Raw genomic sequence first — 19,860 nt, 5'->3', positions numbered from 1 at the left:
GTGTAAAATAGACAGAAAATTTAAAAGAACTGATGTGGATGCTCTTATTGTGGTAAAAGTTGAATACTTTAACGTGGTTTCTAAACTTGGGCTTCTTCCTTTAGAGGTTGAAGATTCTTCCATATTTTTCTTTTGTTTTTGGTTATTGGTTCTGGATTTGCATTACTTTGTTATTATTATTATTATTATTATTATTATTATTTTCATATTGATGCGTAGAATTGGATCATGGGTGAATTATAAATTGATCATGAATTCACAAATTGATGGGGTTAGATGTAGATTATTGGATGCATTGGATTTTTATGTTCCTATTTGTGTTATGAGTTTGATACATGTATGTTCATTGCTTTGATTGACTCAAAAAATATTGTTTAGTTTATATCATCAATGGCCCTTTTAATTAATAGGTTTTGGTCCGTTTTGGATCATGCTGAATTGTTTGGTGTCCTTTCTTCAAAATTCAGACCTTTACATAATACTTATTGAGACAAAAGATCAACTACTGGGTACTACCATGTTACAAATATGAAAACATATTAGAATAGATAACTCTCTTCTAACATGTTCAAATAATGCAATGAAATGAAACTTAAATTTATATTGCTAAAATAACTCTGGGCATTAGGATTTTTTCTATCTGTGTTTCAAGATAATTATTTTAATATAAGATATAGGGTATTTCTAAATTTAAGCTAAGCATATGGGTAGGGTATCTAACTAAGGGGAAACTATTATATTAATCTTTGGAATAATTTAGTAGGAACATTTATATAAGGCTTGGTAGTCATAATAGAATAAAAGTTGAAGCCGAGTTTCATTTCTCATCATTTAACTAGAAGAAAACATATTTTTAAATATTTCTTCACATATAAGTGATGGTATCTTAATTTCTTTTTATTATATTTTTGTTTATAGTTTGTGAAAGATCTAATGTTATAGGATTTGAAATAATATTTTAAATTATCATAAATAATATGCAATATAAACAAAATTTATAAAATTATTCTTTTTAAAATATTATTTTCAATAGTTTTCCCGTACATTACACGGGTTAGCGACTAGTATAATATATAGTTAAATCAAATCTCATACCCACAAGCTTGTTCACAAACACTTTATTATGTTTGAGCTTGACTTGTTTAATACTCGAGCCTAAACTTAGACTTGAGTTTGACTCATTTACTAAATAAATGAACACAAACAAGCATTTTCCAAGGTCAAGCTTGAGCGGTTTAATAACTTGGTTCATTTACTGCACTAATTTTGATGGGGTTTTTTATGATCAACATTAACTGATTTTGGTTTGAAAGTTTTTCAACCATCCCAAACACCTGAAAATAAGGAATGCATTTTCCAAAAAATGTTTTATGCCAAAACAAATGGGGCCTTCATTGGTAAGTTACACACATCTTATGGGTAAACCTCACCCTTCACCTAGCACTTGCAAGGGGACGAGATGCCAATTGAGCTAGAGCTCATTGGCAGTTTTCATAATCTTCTAACAACTTACAAGGTTTTTTTTTTTTTTTTTTAATTAGTACAAATTGCAAGGCAACCCTTGAAAACAATAGACATCAGAGAATTCTTTAATAATCATTAGGGGAAACTTAATCACCAATTGCTTTAACATATAAAAAAAGTTACCGAAAAAGAGTGCAAGGAAGGGATGGTCAATAGAAAAAAATTGTATAAGTGATGAAAGAGTAGAATTAGAAAATGGAAACTATATTATAAGTGAAGTAGAAGAGCCATCACATCACGTGTGCTGCTTCAATAACACACAAGTTAGAATCATCATGCATAAATACTGGGAGAAAGAGTTTATCATTAATATATTGTTTTTTTAATAAGATTTTATTAAATATTGCAAAAAATATTGTACAGGATGATTATGAGGCATCCTGTGTTAAGGACACTTTCGCAAAAGCCATGTATCCTGCAACAGCATTAGCAGACAAGAGTGCTGCATGAGCCCCAACTACAGAAATAGAATCTTGCCCCCCGCAGGGCAAAGGATTCCTTCGATCCCCATCCACCTGAAAGAAAAACAAATTAATAATAAAATATGTTGAGTTTATTGATATGATAGAGAAATTGCAAACACCACATGCATTTATGAGTACCTTATCCCACTTAGATTTCTTGTTCTGTCTACCGTCCCTAGTAGTGGTATCAGCTGCAGGTGGCACAGGTAGCAGACCAGTGGCAGCTGCAGATGAAACACCTGCAAAATGACTCAATATAAGAACACACCAGTACCCACATGAAAATGGGGTGAAAAAAGGGAGTATTTTCTGAAAGCCAACTTATCCCACTGAATTAACAATGACATCATTTTGGACCTATAGGTATGATAACTTTTTGGTGCAGACACAACTGTTACAGGTTGTGTTCCTCCAGAAACAAAATCAACCTTTGGATTCTTCTTCTTTTCTAGTTCCTCGCGTCTCATATCAGCTTCTGCTTTATAGAACATACCAGAAAATAAGTGGCAAGAAATTATGTTGAAGAAATCTATGATTGCAGTAATAGGTAGACATTATCACGAAGTTTAAAAGACAAACAACCAGCAAACAAAGAAACTAATGCAATAGGAAGATGCATAATTCACAAATAAGCATGGCAAACAATAAAAGACAACCTTAACCACAACCCCCACCCCCCCCCCCCCCCCCCCCCCAAACCCCCAACACACCCACCCAAAAAAATAAAGGACCTCAATCTTGCAGATCTTCAACTTGGCAAGCCAAGAATAATGAAATTTTACTGTCAATTATAAAAAGAAATATAACTAAGATATTCCAGGCTGCCAAGAAAATGCACTCTTCACATTTCTACATATCAACCACAGTATGGAATAAAAAAATCAACAACTTTTTTTTTATATAAGTAAAAATTCAATAACTCTTGCATCGCACAACCCTAATGCTAGAAAGAAAAAAGTTAAGTTGTTAACTTTCATGATTGTTAAAAGGACACCCCTCCCCCCTCCCCCCCCCCCCCCCCCCCCCCACCCCCCGGCCAAAAAAAAGGGGGTTTTGGATTGTGCATCTACTATTCATACTAGCAACAAACCTACACAGCCCACAACTACTTTAAAATTAACTCTCCACTATACCAAACACATCCTATAATGCTGTATTCCCCATGGCTAAAAATAACATTCTAGGTAATTAGACATGAGGTCCAAAATTAATACTATAAAGCAAGTACAGTCTGTACAGAAACACAAATAGATACACATATGCACACATAAGAATAAACAAATAAACTACTCAAACAAGACCAAGACCTACACAACACACGCATGCAGACAAAGAGATCTGCAAAGGAACTGTTTACTGACCTATTTCAAAATAGCAGTCGCTTTTGTCATATCCATGAGGGTCAAATACATCTTTACTAAAACAAGACAGATGCAGGACAATTAATAGAAAGAATAAATGAACAAGAAAAGTAAAGGATAAACCTAAGAATCAGCACTTAGGTCGCTTGGAATCAGCACCAAGCTAAACCCTTAGGAATCAGCACCTTAGGCGCTAGGAGTCAGCACCTAACAACTGGAAAAATATCTAATCTCAATTTTCATTAATCACGTCTATTCCAAAATACAAATAAATGAGTCTCTTATATAGAGCTAGAGATAAAGATAACAACATACCAAAACTAATCCTAACCGAACTCAAATACTAGTACTTATCTAATCTCAAAAATAAACAAAGGAATCCTAAACAAATCCCACTACATAAGAAATCCAATCTAATTAGGTGTGCTGTCCTCATCAACATTCCCGGGGTGGGGAAGACTCGACCCCGTCGGGTATAACTCTAGTACTCTAACAAATTCGGATCAAGATGCTGCAATTCCTCTCTTGTGATCCAAGTGTAATCTGATATTGGTTGTCCCTTCCAGCGAAATGGGAAGCACTGACTTTCTCCATCCCTAGTAGAAATAACCTGCTCATCCAAAACAGCATCAATAGTTTCTTTACATGCTGGCAAAATGGTTGTTGGTGCTGGATGAATCATAGGGATTTGAACAAAATCATGGGGTTGGTAAGAAACTGCTGGACCTTCATAAATAGCCAAATTCTCATTATTAAAGATGGAGTCAGTTTTGTAATCGGTTTGAAAATCAACAAGACATGCATTTGGTCCAACAAGTTTCAACATTTTGAGTGATTTAGTACTACAAGCTTGCAATTGCTTACTTGGAACCATGACATAATCTCCTACTTGAAATTTCATGTACTCTAAATTAGCATGGATTTTATAGGGATCGCCATTTGCTGGAAATTGTTTACTTACCTCATGATGCTAATATGTTCCTATCTGGGATGCACGGACGCGGCGCCCAGGGTCGCGCACCCGCGTCCGACGCGGCGGGACGCGGCGACGCGGGAGGGACGCCGCAGACCGCGCGTCCGTCCCGCGTCGTGCCGCGTCCCGCCACGTGGCAGTGCCCGAATCGGGCCGACGCGGGCCGACGCGGCTCAGATCGGCGCCGATACGGCCGAAATCGGCGCCGACGCGGCCGAAATCGGGCCGACTCGGCCTGTATCGGCCGTATCGGCCTGTATCGGCCGAAACGGCCGAAACGGCCGAGTCAGGCCGAAATTAAAAAAAAAAAAAAAAAAAAAAAGGTGCAAAACGCACCGTATTACTAAACCTAAGACTCCTAACTACCCAGACCCCCTCAAACCCTCACATTTCGTCCAAACTCTCAAAGTTCATCTCTCTCACTCCGCCCCTCATCTCCCTTCTCTGTGTGTGTCACTGTGCTCTCTCTATTCTCTGCGTTTTGGGCGTTCTGTGAGTGCTGTGTGCACACTGCCCTGCTTCAGCCTTCAGGTGTGCTCTCTCTTTACTCTTTTCTTGAATTTTTATTGTTTGTTCTTTACAATTTCTCTCTGAATCTGAAAATTTATATCCTTGACTGCTTGCTGTGTTTTTTTACTTGTTTTTTCAATTATTTCTTGTGGGAGTTGAAGGGTTTTGTTAACATGTGATTTGTGGTTTGTGGGAGTTAAAGCCTTGAAGGGTTCTGTCATCTGTGTTTGTTTGCTGTGAACGTGGTTGCTGTGTTCTGGTTGCTGTGTTTTTTTTACTGAACTTGGTTTAATTGATCATTAATTTATTGTGTTAATAGTTATTATTTGTAGGTTATTTGTGAGAGTTAAATGGTTTTTTTGGTTATGTGGTTTTGCATTTTTTTGCTGTGAACCTGGCTGCTGTGTTTTGTTGCTGTGAATTGGTTTGATTTATCATTAATTTATTTAGTTAATAGTTATTATTTGTAGGTTAAATTGAATCTATTGAATTTACAATGGACGAAGTTAATAGCACAGAAAGTTCACAAGAAGTGTCAAATGCTGAATCTCCTCTTTGGCAGTATGTGACTAAAGTAGAAAAACCGGCTGGTGCATCTGTTAAATCTGGTGGAAACACATATTTTAAGTGCAACTATTGTGATATAGTTTTTATGGGATCCTATTCTAGGGTTAAGGCTCATTTATTACAAATTTCCGGCAAAGGTATTAGAGCATGCCGTAATGTGTCAAAGAGCCATAGGTTGGAAATGCAGCGAATGCATGATCAAGTTGAGGCTAATAAGTTAGAGCAAGAACAGAGAAGTCAAATTCCCTTACCCCCACCTCCACCTCCCCCAGGCCGTGGGATACCTATTTCCCCATTTCGGAGACAAGAAGGGAGTGATAGTAGTCATAGTACAAATCCGGTTGATGCTAAGAGGAGGAAGGTGACTATGAATACTACTTTGGAGAAAGCATTTCAGAATAATGCTAGACATGATTTAGATAGTAGAATTGCTAGGATGTTTTACACCGGTGGGCTTCCGTTTAACTTTGCAAGGAACCCACATTATCGTAGTTCCTATGCATTTGCTGCTACTCATAGCATTCCGGGTTATCTTCCTCCTGGATATAATGCTTTGAGAACAACACTTTTGCAAAAGGAAAGAGCCCATGTTGAAAGACTCTTGAAACCAATTAAGGACTCTTGGCTTGAAAATGGTGTAAGTATAGTTTCTGATGGATGGTCAGATCCACAAAGGAGGCCTCTTATTAATGTTATGGCTGTATCAGATGGGGGTCCAGTATTTATAAAGGCAATTGATGGGTCAGGTGAGTTCAAAGATAAGCATTACATTGCTGGGGTGTTGAAGGATGCTATAAAAGAGATTGGGCATGAAAAAGTTGTCCAAGTCATCACTGATAATGCAAATGTGATGAAGGCTGCTGGAGCTCTTATTGAGGGTGAGTATCCTAAAATATTTTGGACACCTTGTGTTGTCCACACTCTCAATCTAGCTTTGAAGAATATTTGTGCAGCAAAAAATACTGAAAAGAATGAAGTTACATATGAGGAATGTAGTTGGATTACACGTGTTGCTGATGATGCATCCTTCATACGTGTTTTTATCATGAATCATTCTATGAGGTTGGCAATGTTTAATGAATTTTGTCCATTAAAATTGCTCCAAGTTGCTGATACTAGGTTTGCTTCGGTGGTTGTAACATTGAAAAGGTTGAAGTTGATAAAAAGATGCCTTCAAGCCATGGCTATTAGTGACCAATGGGCTTCTTATAGGGAGGATGACGTTGGAAAAGCTCAAAAGGTGAAAGATATGATTCTAAGTGATCTTTGGTGGGATAATATTGATTATATCCTTGAATTCACGGCACCCATTTATGATATGCTACGAATAGCCGACACAGATAAGCCTTGTCTTCATCTTGTGTATGAGATGTGGGATTCCATGATAGAGAAGGTGAAAGCAGTGATATATCGACATGAAGGCTTGGAAGATGATCAATATAGCTCATTTTGGGTTGTGGTGTATGATATACTCATTGATCGGTGGACTAAAAATTCTACACCACTACATTGCTTGGCTCATTCCTTAAATCCTAAGTAAGTATATTCATTATCTATTTTCCTTAGTTCACCCTTTAGTAAAACACACATTTGATCTATATTTGTTTTTTAATCTTTAACTAGGTATTATTCCATTGAATGGATTTCGGAGAATCCAAAACGCATCCCTCCACATCGGGATCATGAAATTTCTATGGAAAGAAGCAAGTGTTTGGAGCGATACTTTGAAGATGAGAATGACTTAACGGTGGTGAAGTATGAGTTTGCTAAATTTTCAGGAGGGAGGTTTCCTTCACCAAGTGCCTTGACGGATAGGTGGACCTTACTACCGTTGGTTTGGTGGCAATACCATGGCTCCGCATTTCCAACTCTTCAAACCCTTGCCCTTAAACTTCTTGGACAACCTTGCTCATCCTCATGTGCTGAGAGAAATTGGAGCACGTACAAATTCATTCATTCCTTAAAAAGAAACAAAATGGCTCCTGCACGCGCTGAGGATTTGGTATATGTGCATTCTAATCTTCGACTCTTGTCAAGGCGCAATGAAGAGTACATACATACCGCAACAAAGATGTGGGATATTGCGGGAGACTCTTGGAATGAGAGCGACATGCATGGAGGAGCTGGAATTCTTGAGAATGCAGCTCTTACACTTGATGAGCCAGAGTTGGAGGCTATAGTTATTGGGAATGTTAACACTAGTGCTACTACTAGTGAAAGTGAAGTTCGAAGTGAAGCTATTGATCTTGAGGATGATGATATTTGTGTTTGATTGTTTTGTTGATTATCTTTTATTTTGTTTTAGTTTCAAACTTATGAGTTGTATTCTAATTTCCAAACATCATGGAATGTTTTAGTTTCAATCTTGTGGATTATATTTAATTTATGAACATCATGTTTTAGTTGTTATCTACTATTGCTCTTAAATTTGGTATTTGTTTATATAATGTGAAAAAGTAAAAGTATGCTTAGCAATATATTAAACATATATTATAAAAATATTTTTAATAATTTTTTAATCGCCGAGTCCTGCCGCACCCGCACCCACCTTTTTCAAAAATTGCCGAGTCCCGCACCCGCACCCGCACCCGCACCCGAGTCTCGAAACGCACCCGTGCTTCATAGGTTCCTATTGACTCAAGTGTTCTATCATGGGGTGAAAATGGGAGAGTACCTAAAGGCTTCCTAGGCTAGACTTCAAGTGGACTCATGCTTTCAGTGATAGGACTCTCACATGCAAGTTGGGTGACATAGGAAATGGAATTAGGGATGGCAATTTTTACCCGATCCGCGGGTACCCGGTCCGGTCCGACCCTAATGGGTCGGATTTTACCCGGTCCGATTAAGAATAGGGTCGGGTATGGGTTTTTAAAAAAAAAAACCGAAGCGGGTCCGGGTCGGGTCCGGGTTTTATTAAAAAAATCCGAAACCCGACCCGGATAAAAACCCGGTACTGTATATTACAAAAATACCCCTCCTATATATATAACCCTTATAATCTAACCCTAAATCTATCTCTCATTTCTTCTGTTCTTCAGCACCAACTCAAAGTCAGAAGACTCAGAACCCACGCCTCCCTCCCTCCCTCAATCCTCACCCTCACTCCGACAGTGCGAGATCAGCCAACTCTCTCACCGCCTGTCCAACTCTAGCCGCCGTCCCAAGCCTTCGTCGCCGTTCCAAGCTCTCTGTCAGTGTCACCGGTCCCAATCTCTCTACTCTCTCAACTCCGTTTCATCCTCGCCGTCACCGATCTCACACTGTCGCACAGTCCTCTGCCCCTCTCATCTCATCTTCCTCGTCCATGGCCACAAGCGTGACACGGCCTCTTGTTCTCCATTTTTTTTTTTTTTCTGGGTTCAGTTTGCCTCAACCGTGTGAGTTTGTGTTTGTTTTTGTGTTTGTGTTTGTGTTTGAGTTTATGATTTTTGAAAGGGAAAAATGAAAATCATAGATCTGAAAGTTGTGTTTGGTTTGTAATTTTGAAAGTGAAAATCATAGATCTGATTAGGCCAAAGAGGATTCCTTTAAAAATGAGTTTAAAACTATATTCTATAAATTTTATTATTTACTCATCTCCATAATTTATATTTTGTGTACTAAAAGGAAAAAAAATGCGCAGAGAAATTGGCAATGGCCATTCAAAAAATTTTTTTTTTTTTTTGGTTGGGCTGTGGATTGGGCCCAAATCTAGCAGGGCTTAACGGGGCCCACGGGGCCCGCGGGGCCCGGCGGAGGCGGGTCCGGGCCCCGGGAAAAAAACCCGGTTAGTAAACGGGCCGGGTTCGGGCTTCGGGCTAAGACCTGCGGGTCGGGTCCGGGTATGAAAAAACCCGGCCCGAACCCGACCCGTTGCCATTCCTAAATGGAATCCTCACGCTTTGTCTTTTCTGGACCACTCTCATGGGGTTTGTTGTGAGGTGGTATTATTTGAATGCAATTAAGTTTAAGATTTTCCTCACATTCATCATCTATGAGATCAAGTTCATCCATGTTGGGTTCATACACTACCTCTTCTATATCATCCTCTTTATTCTCTTCAAGAATGATAAGGGCATCAGTGGAGCATTTGCCATTTAGCAGCAATATGACCAAAGCCTTGACATTTAAAGCATTTTAGGCGGGAACCTAGCTTTGATGACTCACCAACTACTCCTTTTCCTTTATCATCCCTAGCTAATGGTGCATTAATTATGTTGGGCTTGGAAAGGGGTAAGGTGAGTTGAGGCTTGCTACTTGAAGGTAGAGAACTGGTGGTGATACTATGGATTTCAGGATACCTCACAAATAGGGATCTAGAAGCTAACTCACAGTTTCTAGGAAATTCATAGGCATGATCTAAGGAAGTGACTCCTCGGATGGTCAATTCACTCATAATGCTAGGATTTAACCCATCCCTAAACCTACATAATTTTGCAATCTCACCCTCGACAATTTGACATCTCATTTTATACTCTTTGAACATCTCAATATACTCTATCACAGAACTAGTACCTTGCCTTAGGCGTTTCCATTCATCTAAGAGGGAACTCTTATAAGTTAGGGGAAGATAACTCCTTGAGAGTGAATCTTTCATTCATGCCAATTAGTGATGAGAGGTTGATGTTGTTGCCTAAAGGTATCCTTAAGGTCCTCCCAGAAAAGGTTGGCTCTACCTATTAGTTTCATTTTTCCATACCTAACCTTCTTATCTTCAGCCCAATTATACCAATCAAAAAACTGCTCCATCTGGCGCAACGAATCAGTGAAAGCCCATGGATTAGGACTACCATCAAAGGTGGGTGCTTATATTTTCACTTTTGACATCTCATCTTCAATTTCCCTAACATCCCTATGGTCATTATGATTACGATAACCTCGCCTACGGGGTGGTGTACCCTCATGGTCATTTTCATTCTCATTCCTTTGGATGGAAGCTTCTACCGATTCTACTCTAGTGGATAGGTCTAGGAGAACTTTCGTTAAATCCCCTAAGGTTGGTTCTGTTGGCTCCATGATGGGTTTGGACTCGAAACTAGACTCAAAACTAAATTGGGATTTGGAAGTAGACTGTGATGTGAAATTTGACACTATGCAACCACTACATAAATACATGCAAAGGGTATTATTCTACATGTGAATGCAAGTGAGGCCAGTAAACAAATCCCTAGCAACTTGATGTCCAATATAAAACAAAAGCTAACCAAATAGTGTAGGAAAATTAGTCATTGGCTAAATTGCAATCAAGTAGTACTTATGCTCAAAGTATTGACAGAACCTAACACTGAACAAGACCAACTCCACAACTAATGATAAGGTTTAGCTACTTTGAAGGATTTAAAACACTTTTTTTTTTTTTTTTGGTTGAACGTGTAAGAAGAAATTTATGGCAACAAACAATAACTTATCAAAGCCAGGAGTTTAGAATGTCAAACAAAAAGGTCAGGTTCAAGTATTGTTTGTGAAGGGCATGTTAACCAAGCACATAGAGAATATATTGACAAAATTTTGAACCAGCAAATTAAATCTAAAGAGAGAGAAAATTCAAACTTGTGTGGGTCCGCTGAGCAGGTCGGCTACCAAGTATGAATTAATGGCAGGAAAATCCTTTTCTTTTCTATCTGTGTACTCCCAAATAGAAACTTCAAAGCACCAAAAGGAGTGGTGTGGAGCAGTAGGATCTGCGGCGAATCTTGGTCTGGTGGTGGCGCACGAGGTGACGGCTTCTGGTGGTGCAACAATGACAAGGATCAGGCTCGCAGGTCAACAGATATGGTCCAGCAGTAAGCAGATGGTGGTCTGAAGGCTGGATCGTTGTCATCGTGGCGCAAGACAGCAAAACTGGCAATCGCCAGTGTGATGGAGAATGCTGCTGGTGATGGAGGCTGACGACGGCATTGATTTCTTGTGGATCTGATCTGCCTGTGTGGATTGTGGTTGGCTATTGTGTTGGTACTGTGGTTCGATGGGATGAGAAACACGGAAGGAAGTTTTTTGTTTTTTATTTTTTATTTTTTTGGGAATGAATCAATTTAGCTCTGACACAATTAATGCAAGACAATTAATAGAAAAGATAAAAGAACAAAAAAAGTAAGGGATAAACCTAAGAATCAGCAGTTAGGTCGCTTGGAATTAGCGCCAAGCTAAACCCTTAGGAATCAACACCTAAGGTGTTAGGAATCGACACCTAACAACTGGAAAAATATCCAATCTCAATTTTCACTAGTCACGTCTATTCCAAAATACAAATAAATGAGTCTCTTATATAGAGCTAGAGAAAAAGATAACAACATACCAAAACTAATCCTAACCGAACCCAAATACTAGTTCTTATCTAATCTCAAAAATATACGAAGGAATGCTAAACAAATCCAACTACATAAGAAATCCAATCTAATTAGGGGTGTTGTCCCCATCAAAGACCCTATTTGATCAATATCTTGATACTTTACTACATGCACCAGGAAGTCAAGGTTCTTGTAATCCTTTCTATGGCATACCTCTGCATTGAAGCTTTTTCCACCTTTCTTGTAATCAAGAAACTTATTTATTTTCCTCTGCAATTACATGAGAGAAAAGAAAAGGATAATAAGAGTAAATAAAATGCCCTATATCTGAAAGCAATAGCATACTTGTAATTTTAGTACTTTATTAATCCAAAATTAGCATAAAACAGAATTGTTTATGAAGTATAAAGCACAAATCAATTACTTAGATTCTCTCAGTAAGAAGGGAAGCTCACTTACGAAAGATGTGAATCTGTCCTTTTCTAAAGAATACAATTACATAGACAAAAAAATCAATAAAATCAACAAACGGCATGAAAGGGATGCTATCATGCTACCCAAGGCAGTCATCCAATCATACAAGGAAACTCTTTGATATAAAATTTTTCTCGACACCATAAAAAAACAATCCTTCTTCGTTTAGATCAGAAAAAAATTTCAATAAAATAAATAAATAATAAAACTAAAACCTACCCAACTACACAGGTTGTATACAAAAAGGAAGCACAAAAACAGATTAAAAAAATCTCCCCATTTTATTAAATGGATTTTATTGCTATTCATATTTCTTTTCATAATGATGTAATCTCATTATGAGTTTATTTTCTTTCCATGTTTGATATAATTTGCGAGATCTATTTAATGGGCCCAAGTTCATTATTGTAAATAGATGATCATGGATTAATGAAATTTGGGTTGGAAGCTTTCATCCAAAGCTTGGTATATTCCAAGCAAGTTTGGGACCTTTAGGCTTTGTTTGGTTAGGGGGGTGGAAAAGTAGGGGGATAGAAAATGGTGGGGCAATGGAAAAGGAGGAGATAGAATAGGTTTAGTATTCCCTCATGTGTGTTTGGGAGGATGTAAAAGTGGAGAGATGAAAAACTCTTTTTGTTTGGTTGAGAAGAAAAATGAGATGATAAAAAATGTAATCTGTATAAATTTACACTGATGCCCCTATTACAAAAATAAATAATTGTTTGTAAGCAAATAAAAATGAACGTTACTTTGAAAAGACAAAAAAGGAACCAACAACCTATAGGGGAGGAGAGGGGCATATGGGTAAATTCCCATCTAAGCCCCTCTCCCTCCCCATTTTGTCCCCAATTCAGGGAGACTCCAAAATCACCCCAAATGGTGGGCCCAAGGAGAAAACACCCAGATCCCACCAAAAGTCTCACACACAAATCACCTCTATTTTCTCCTCTCATTTTCAATTGATAAGCCTTCGTACAATGAATTAAAAGGTGATCCACCCCCTCCCCACTACACCGACACATACAAAACCAATCCACTATCGTATGTCCTCCCCTCCTAAGATTATCACAAGTATTAGTCTTACCCCATGCCGCTGTCCAAACAAAAAAACACTCTCCGAGGGGCCTTCACACCCTAAATACCCTTCCAAGAGTAGGAATGGCAATAAAAGCCTGACTTGAGCCAACCCTAATGGGTCGGGTTTGGGTTTTAAAAATAAAACCCAAAACAGGTTCAAGTCGGGTGCAGATTTTAGTGATACCCGCCCGAACCCGACCCGTATATATTAAAATTACCAAAATACCCTATGTATGTATATATATATATATATATCACTAACTAAACCCTAATCTCACATTCTTTTTCTCACTTCTCAATCTCCCTCAGCCACCCCCTCCCCTCATGCTCTCTCTCTCTCACCAAGACACCCTCACGGCCTCACTCTCACTCTCACTCTCTTAGCCCGCCACCGGTTGCACCCCACAAGCCCTCCCTCCTCCCTGTGTCAATGCCATCTACCCCTCTATCTCACAGGTTCTCCACCTTTTTTTATTTTTTGGTTTCATTTCCATATCTAATGATGAACAAAAATAACTAGCTTCGATAAAAGTCCTGAGCATATATTCACATGGATTGTGTTAAATTTCTTGTGTTTAGTGTTTTGGTGCTTTACGTTTTTTTATTTATTATTTCATCTTGAAAAAGATTTAGGATTTTTGTGTTTGTGTGAAATTATTTGGTGTTTTATAATTTTTTTATTATTTCATCCTGAAAAAAAAATTTAGGATTTGTGTGATATTATTTGGTGTTTTATAATTTTTTTATTATTTCATCCTTAAAAAAAAAAAAAAATTAGGATTTTTGTGTTTGCGTTTGTGATTTTGAAAGGGAAAATGATAAATCTGAAATTATTGTATATTTTTGTGATATTATTTGGTGTTTTACAGTCTTTTTATTATTTAATCTTAAAAAATATTAGGATTTCTGTGTATTATTTCATCTTGAAAAATTGTATTTTTATATTTGCTGGTTATAATTTGATGAAGTTTATTCCATTTTTTAATTCATTTTTTTGTAGGTTCTTCAACTATGCCAGGTTCTGTTGAGGAAGTCTCCAAGCAATTTCCAAGTCAATTGCAGGCAATTGGAGGGAGCATGGGAGGCTAAAAGTGTCTAGTGTAACAGATAGTTAAGAGTCAAATTAGTTAGAATTGTAACAAAGCACTAGGAGCAAATTCTTGATGATGTGGATCCTAATGAAGAGGATGAAAGATTAGTTTGAAGTTTTAGCTTTTGTTTCTTGATGTTGGTTTTTTAGGATGTTAGTTTTATGATGTTGTAGCTTTTTGAACTTGTTGTAAATTATAATAGTCCTTGATTTATTTTGTAGCTTTTTTTTTTAAATTCATTTTTTATTTTTATGTTTATCATGTGATTGATTGAAAAACAAAGAATTTCGAATTGTGCCAATTAGAACAAGAATCCAAATTTTTTGTTTTATTTTTTGCTTCTTTATGTTTGATTTGAGTTTGTTTCATTTGGGCTGGGCTTAAAGATTCATGCAAAACATATATTATTTCTAACTGGGTGTCACGGATTGGGCCTTAAAGTGGCATGGCTGGGCGAGGCCCATGGAGCCCGACGGGGCAGGTTTGGGGGTTTAAAAAACCTATTTATTAAAAAACAGGGCAGGTTCGGGTTTCGGGGGCAGGCCCGCAGGTCGGGTTCGGGCATTAAGAAACCAGCCCCAAACCCGACCCGTTGCCATTCCTATCCAAGAGAAAGTGACAAGAGAGCACCCCCTCAAAGCAACATAAAAAGAACAAATAACAAACTTCCCATTTTTACTCAACATCCAACACACTCGATCTCCACCGTTAGACCAAGGAAAATGAGAATCCAAAAGATGAAGAAAAGCAGCCACCAAATCAACTTAGTACTGTAACTCCAAGCAAACCCTAAAAGCAAACCCTGAGTCCTAACTTCCAGATCCTACCCCTTCTTGTTATCTTTTTATATCCCAAAACACAAGTTCCCCCTTAGACATCATTGTCCTGCATAACCCATGCTTTTTTTTTTCAATATAAAAATCAGCCCACAGCATATTCCTACAATCTATCACCTAGATTTGCATACACAATTCAATTGGATATGTAAGGAGTTCAGGTTATATTAAGTGATACTGGCACAAACTGGCCCTAAATTTTATCAAGGCTACACAAGTGTTGTAATCAACTAAAGTTGGTTTAACCACACAATCATATGTTGCATTTATCTGATCCTTGTGATACCCTCAAAAACCTATATCTCATTCAACCAATATTATCCTCGAATGTTGCCATTCCATTAGAAAAGGCAAATTTGTCTTAAAATACAACATGGGTAATAGGTTACCATGAGCCACTCGTGATAGCTTTCCATTCATATCCATAACATTGATTTCAAAAGTGAAGTTTAGGTAATAAAGGTTTTGTCAAGAGCCTTGTAGCTCAAATGGTGGGCACCTCTTGGTATGTCCATGACATCCAGTGTTCAAATCCCCCCTCTCCCATTGTAACTATTGAATTATCAAAACACACACACACACATATATATATATATATATTTGATAAGTAAGGAATGTTTTATTGCAAATAGTGTGCTCTACACTGTATGTTTAAAAAGTGAACACTGTTGAGAGTGATTATTCAAGGGGCAGCCATCCCTTTCCCCTACCCAAAGAAAAACATATATTAAACGGCACACTGGTAGAAAGACGGAAGAAACAAAACTTGTCTTTATAAACTCATAGATTACCAAATGCATATAATGGCCAATGCCTCGAACTTACCATTTTAGAGAGAAATTGCATTACTTCAAACGAATTCAAAGAAGATATTAAACGAAACAGTTCGGGATTGATAGTCCTGTACTTTTCAAAACTGTACCTGTGAGCTTGTCTTAGTAAGATGCGTGTGTGTGTTTCTTCACATTCAAACATTATTGATCTTTTCACCCTAAAAAAAAACGCGTTTAAAAGGACCTTACTTGCAGCTCTTCCGAGAACTTTGCCTTTGGTGGTGGTGGGAGAAATTTATCCAACGGATCAACTTCTTTTCCCTCTTCCATAACAGTTTCCTCAACCTGTGCACCCTCCGATTCACGCACAATATAATTCATTGCATCAGATTGTGATTGATCAAATGATGGAGAAGTTACTTGATGGCTAGGTGCCTGAACGGTACCCGGAGGTGTATTATCTTGGAAATGACCTATATCAAGCAATTTTTAGATAATTAAAGATAGAAAAGAAGGGACATAGGGCATACAAAGTACTAAAGAACAAAAACATATGATTCCATATCATTTTAATTTCATTGTTTTTTCCCTTCTCTTCTTTTTCAGTAAGATGTAAACATGACCTCTCCACCCTACCCCACTACCACTTCACAACCTGAACCAAGGCCCAAGATCTCAAATATACTTCTTGTTTTATTTTTTTTTTCAAATAAGGATCTAAATTAGAACATCTGTTGTGATATTTTTTTATCAGCACTTTGCATTTTATACTTTCATTTTTTTATTTATATATTTTTTTATAAGTAGCGAAAATTTTATTAAAACCAAAACAAAGCCAAGTACACTGGGGGTGTACAATGGGATCAGTACAATCAAACTCTCAAGTTACAATCCTCAAACATATCAAAAAGAGTAAAACAGGATAAGGATTGTAAAGCTATAATCCAATCAACTAGGACATTGACTGGGTGATGACAAAACTCATACAGAATGTTCATTTTCACTCCAATAAAATTTTACAGTTCTGCATTTCCAACAATTTAACTTTGGCAATCAAAGAAAAACTGGCAGAGGATTTAGCTGAACAGGTAACTTAGGCACATATTTGGCAATTCCAAGTGTGACCATTTCAATAAATGAATAAAACTCATTATTTTTGAACACTTACGCAAAAGCCATGTATCCTGCACCAGCATTAGCAGACAAGAGTGCTGCATGAGCCCCAACTGCAGAAATAGAATCCTGTCCCCCAGAGGGCAAAGGATTTCTTCGATCCCCATCAACCTGAAATGAAAACAAATTAATAATAAAATATGGCAAGTTTATTGATATGATAGAGAAATTGCAAACACCACATGCATATATGAGTACCTTATCCCACTTAGATTTCTTGTTCTGTCTACCGTCCCTAGTATTGGTATCAGTTGCAGGTGGCACAGGTAGTAGACCAGTGGCAGCTGCAGATGAAACACCTGCAAAATGACTCGATATTAGAACACACCAGTACCCACATGAAATTGGGGTAAAAAAAGGGAATATTTCCTGAAAGCCAACTCATCCCACTGAATTAACAATAAGATCGTTTCTGGACCTGGAATAGGTATGATAACTTTTGGTGCAGACACAACTGTTACAGGTTGTGTTCCTCCAGATACAAAATCAACCTTTGGATTCTTCTTCTTTTCTAGTTCCTCACGTCTCATATCAGCTTCTGCTTTATAGAACATACCAGAAAATAAGTCGCAAGAAATTATGCTGAAGAAATCTATGATTGCAGTAATATGTACACATTATCACATAATTTAAAAGACAAACAACCAGCAAACAAAGAAACTAATGCAATAGGAAGATGCATAATGCACAAATAAGCATGGAACACAATAAAAGACCAACCTTAACTACTTTAAAATTAACTCTCCACCACACCAAACACATCCTATAATGGTATATTCCCCCATGACTAAAAATAACATTCTGGGTAATTAGACATGAGGTCCAAAATTAATACTAAAAAGCAAGTACAGAAACACACAAATAGAAACACCTATGCACACATAAGAATAAAAAAATAAACTACTCAAACAGACCTACACAACACACGCACACAGACATGCAGACAAAGAGCTGCAAAGGAACTGTTTACTGACCTATTTCAAAATAGTAGTCGCTTTTGTCATATCCATGAGGGTCAAATACATCTTTTTTTTTTTTGATAAGTAATAAGAGAATATTATTGATATATAAAAAACAAGAGAAACACAAAGAGTTCACGGTAGTGAACAAAGGAAAAAGAAACAACAAGACAAAAACAGCCCCTAATCTATTCTAATAGAAGAAATAAAATCCGTAAGGGTAGAACAATCCGAGAAACCCCAACAACGAGACCAATCAAAGAGGGTCCTCTGGCAAGACTCTAATAACTAAACCACAGTTTTCCCCTCATCCTCAAAAGCCCGTCGATTCCGCTCAGACCAAATAGTCCACATTAAACAGCCTGGGACCAAATCTGAAATATCAGAACTATGCTTCCCAAGCCAATGAAACCAACAGAATAATAAGTCCTCAACTGATCTTGGCATGACCCAATCGATCCCAAATAACCGAAGCATATACATCCACAAAGAATGAGCTATCGGACATAAAAATAACAGGTGATCCACAAATTCCGCATTACAACAACACAAATAACAATGATTCGCCAAAGGGCGACCACGAAGCATAAGATTATCCAAAGTTAGAATCTGACCATGAGCTGCTATCCGCATAAAAAAAGCCACCCTTTTAGGAACCTTAACTTTCCAAATACCCTTCCAAGGGAAGGTGGAGGGAGCTACATTTCGAATCTTATGATAGAAGAACGAGTATCAAACTTCCCACTACCATTAAGATCCTACCTAAGCCTGTCACACCCTCCACCCCTAGGGATTCGGGTTTGGATGAAATGAAGAAAGGAGTAGGAAGCCGCCAACTCCCAATCATTGAATTCCCTCTGAAATCTTAAACTCCACACTTTGTCATTATCACCCACTGAAGGGCTTAGCACATCAGAAATACTAGCCTCCTTATTAGCTGAACACAAAAATAACTGAGAATAAAGATTTTTAAGAGGAACATCCCCAGTCCACTTATCATGCCAAAAAAGAGTGTGAGATCCATCCCCCACCATAACAGAGAAATGCTTAGCAAAAGTTTCCCACCCTTCACTAATACTCCGCCATAACCCACAACCATGGGCCCTACTACAAGCTCTAGTGCACCATCCCCCTTTTCCCTCCCCATATTTCATGGCTATGACCCTTCACCACAGATGAGAGGTTTCATGGCCATACCTCCAAAGCCATTTCCCTAAAAGGGCCTGATTAAAAGGCGCCAACTTCCGGATTCCTAAACCACCCAACTCACAAGGTAAGCAAACCTTTTTCCAAGCCACCAAAGGATATTTGAAACACTCAACTGATGAACCCCACAAGAAGTTTCCTATAAATAAAGATTTTATGTTATATACTATTCACTTTTCCCGGTGATGGACATACGTTCTTTACTAAAGCAAGACCCTATTTGATCAATATCTTGATACGTCACTGCATGCACCAGGAAGTCAGGGTTCCTGTAATCCTTCCTATGGCGTACCTCTGCATTGAAGATTTTTCCACCTTTCTTTTAATCAAGAAACTTATTTATTTTCCTCAGCAATTACATGAGAGAAAAGAAAACGCTAATAAGAGTAAATAAAATGTCCTATATCTGAAAGCAATAGCAGCATACTTGTAATTTTAGTACTTTACTAATCCAAAATTAGCATAGAACAGAATTTTTTATGAAGTATTAAGCACAAATCAATAACTTAGATTCTCTCAGTAAGAAGGGAAGCTCACTTACGAAAGATGTGAATCTATCCTTTTCTAAAGAATATAATTACACAGACAAAAAATTGATAAAATCAA

The 19,860-nt window shown here is 37.7% G+C and overlaps 1 protein-coding gene, 1 long non-coding RNA gene and 1 pseudogene across 2 annotated transcripts; 1 reads left to right on the top strand and 2 right to left on the bottom strand.

The window, feature by feature from the left end:
* Positions 1 to 19,860, bottom strand: part of LOC126726221 (uncharacterized) — a 30,898-nt pseudogene that overhangs the window by 2,645 nt on the left and 8,393 nt on the right.
* Positions 1,778 to 16,157, bottom strand: LOC126726222 (uncharacterized). The gene is made up of 6 exons (XR_007655750.1): positions 15,969 to 16,157; positions 11,879 to 11,935; positions 3,350 to 3,405; positions 2,346 to 2,463; positions 2,127 to 2,227; positions 1,778 to 2,039 (listed from the first exon to the last, which is right to left on the bottom strand). It is a non-coding gene; the product is annotated as an uncharacterized LOC126726222 (long non-coding RNA).
* LOC126726220 (uncharacterized) lies at positions 5,234 to 7,812 on the top strand. Its single transcript, XM_050431433.1, has 2 exons — positions 5,234 to 6,935; positions 7,023 to 7,812. The coding sequence occupies exons 1-2, from the start codon at positions 5,329 to 5,331 to the stop codon at positions 7,669 to 7,671; spliced, it is 2,256 nt and encodes a 751-aa protein (XP_050287390.1). The 5' UTR covers positions 5,234 to 5,328; the 3' UTR covers positions 7,672 to 7,812.

This window comes from Quercus robur, chromosome 5 (assembly GCF_932294415.1).
Source record: "Quercus robur chromosome 5, dhQueRobu3.1, whole genome shotgun sequence".
Lineage (NCBI taxonomy): Eukaryota > Viridiplantae > Streptophyta > Magnoliopsida > Fagales > Fagaceae > Quercus > Quercus robur.
The sequence above is the reverse complement of the archived record's forward strand: the minus strand, read 5'-3'. Positions and strand labels throughout refer to the sequence as shown.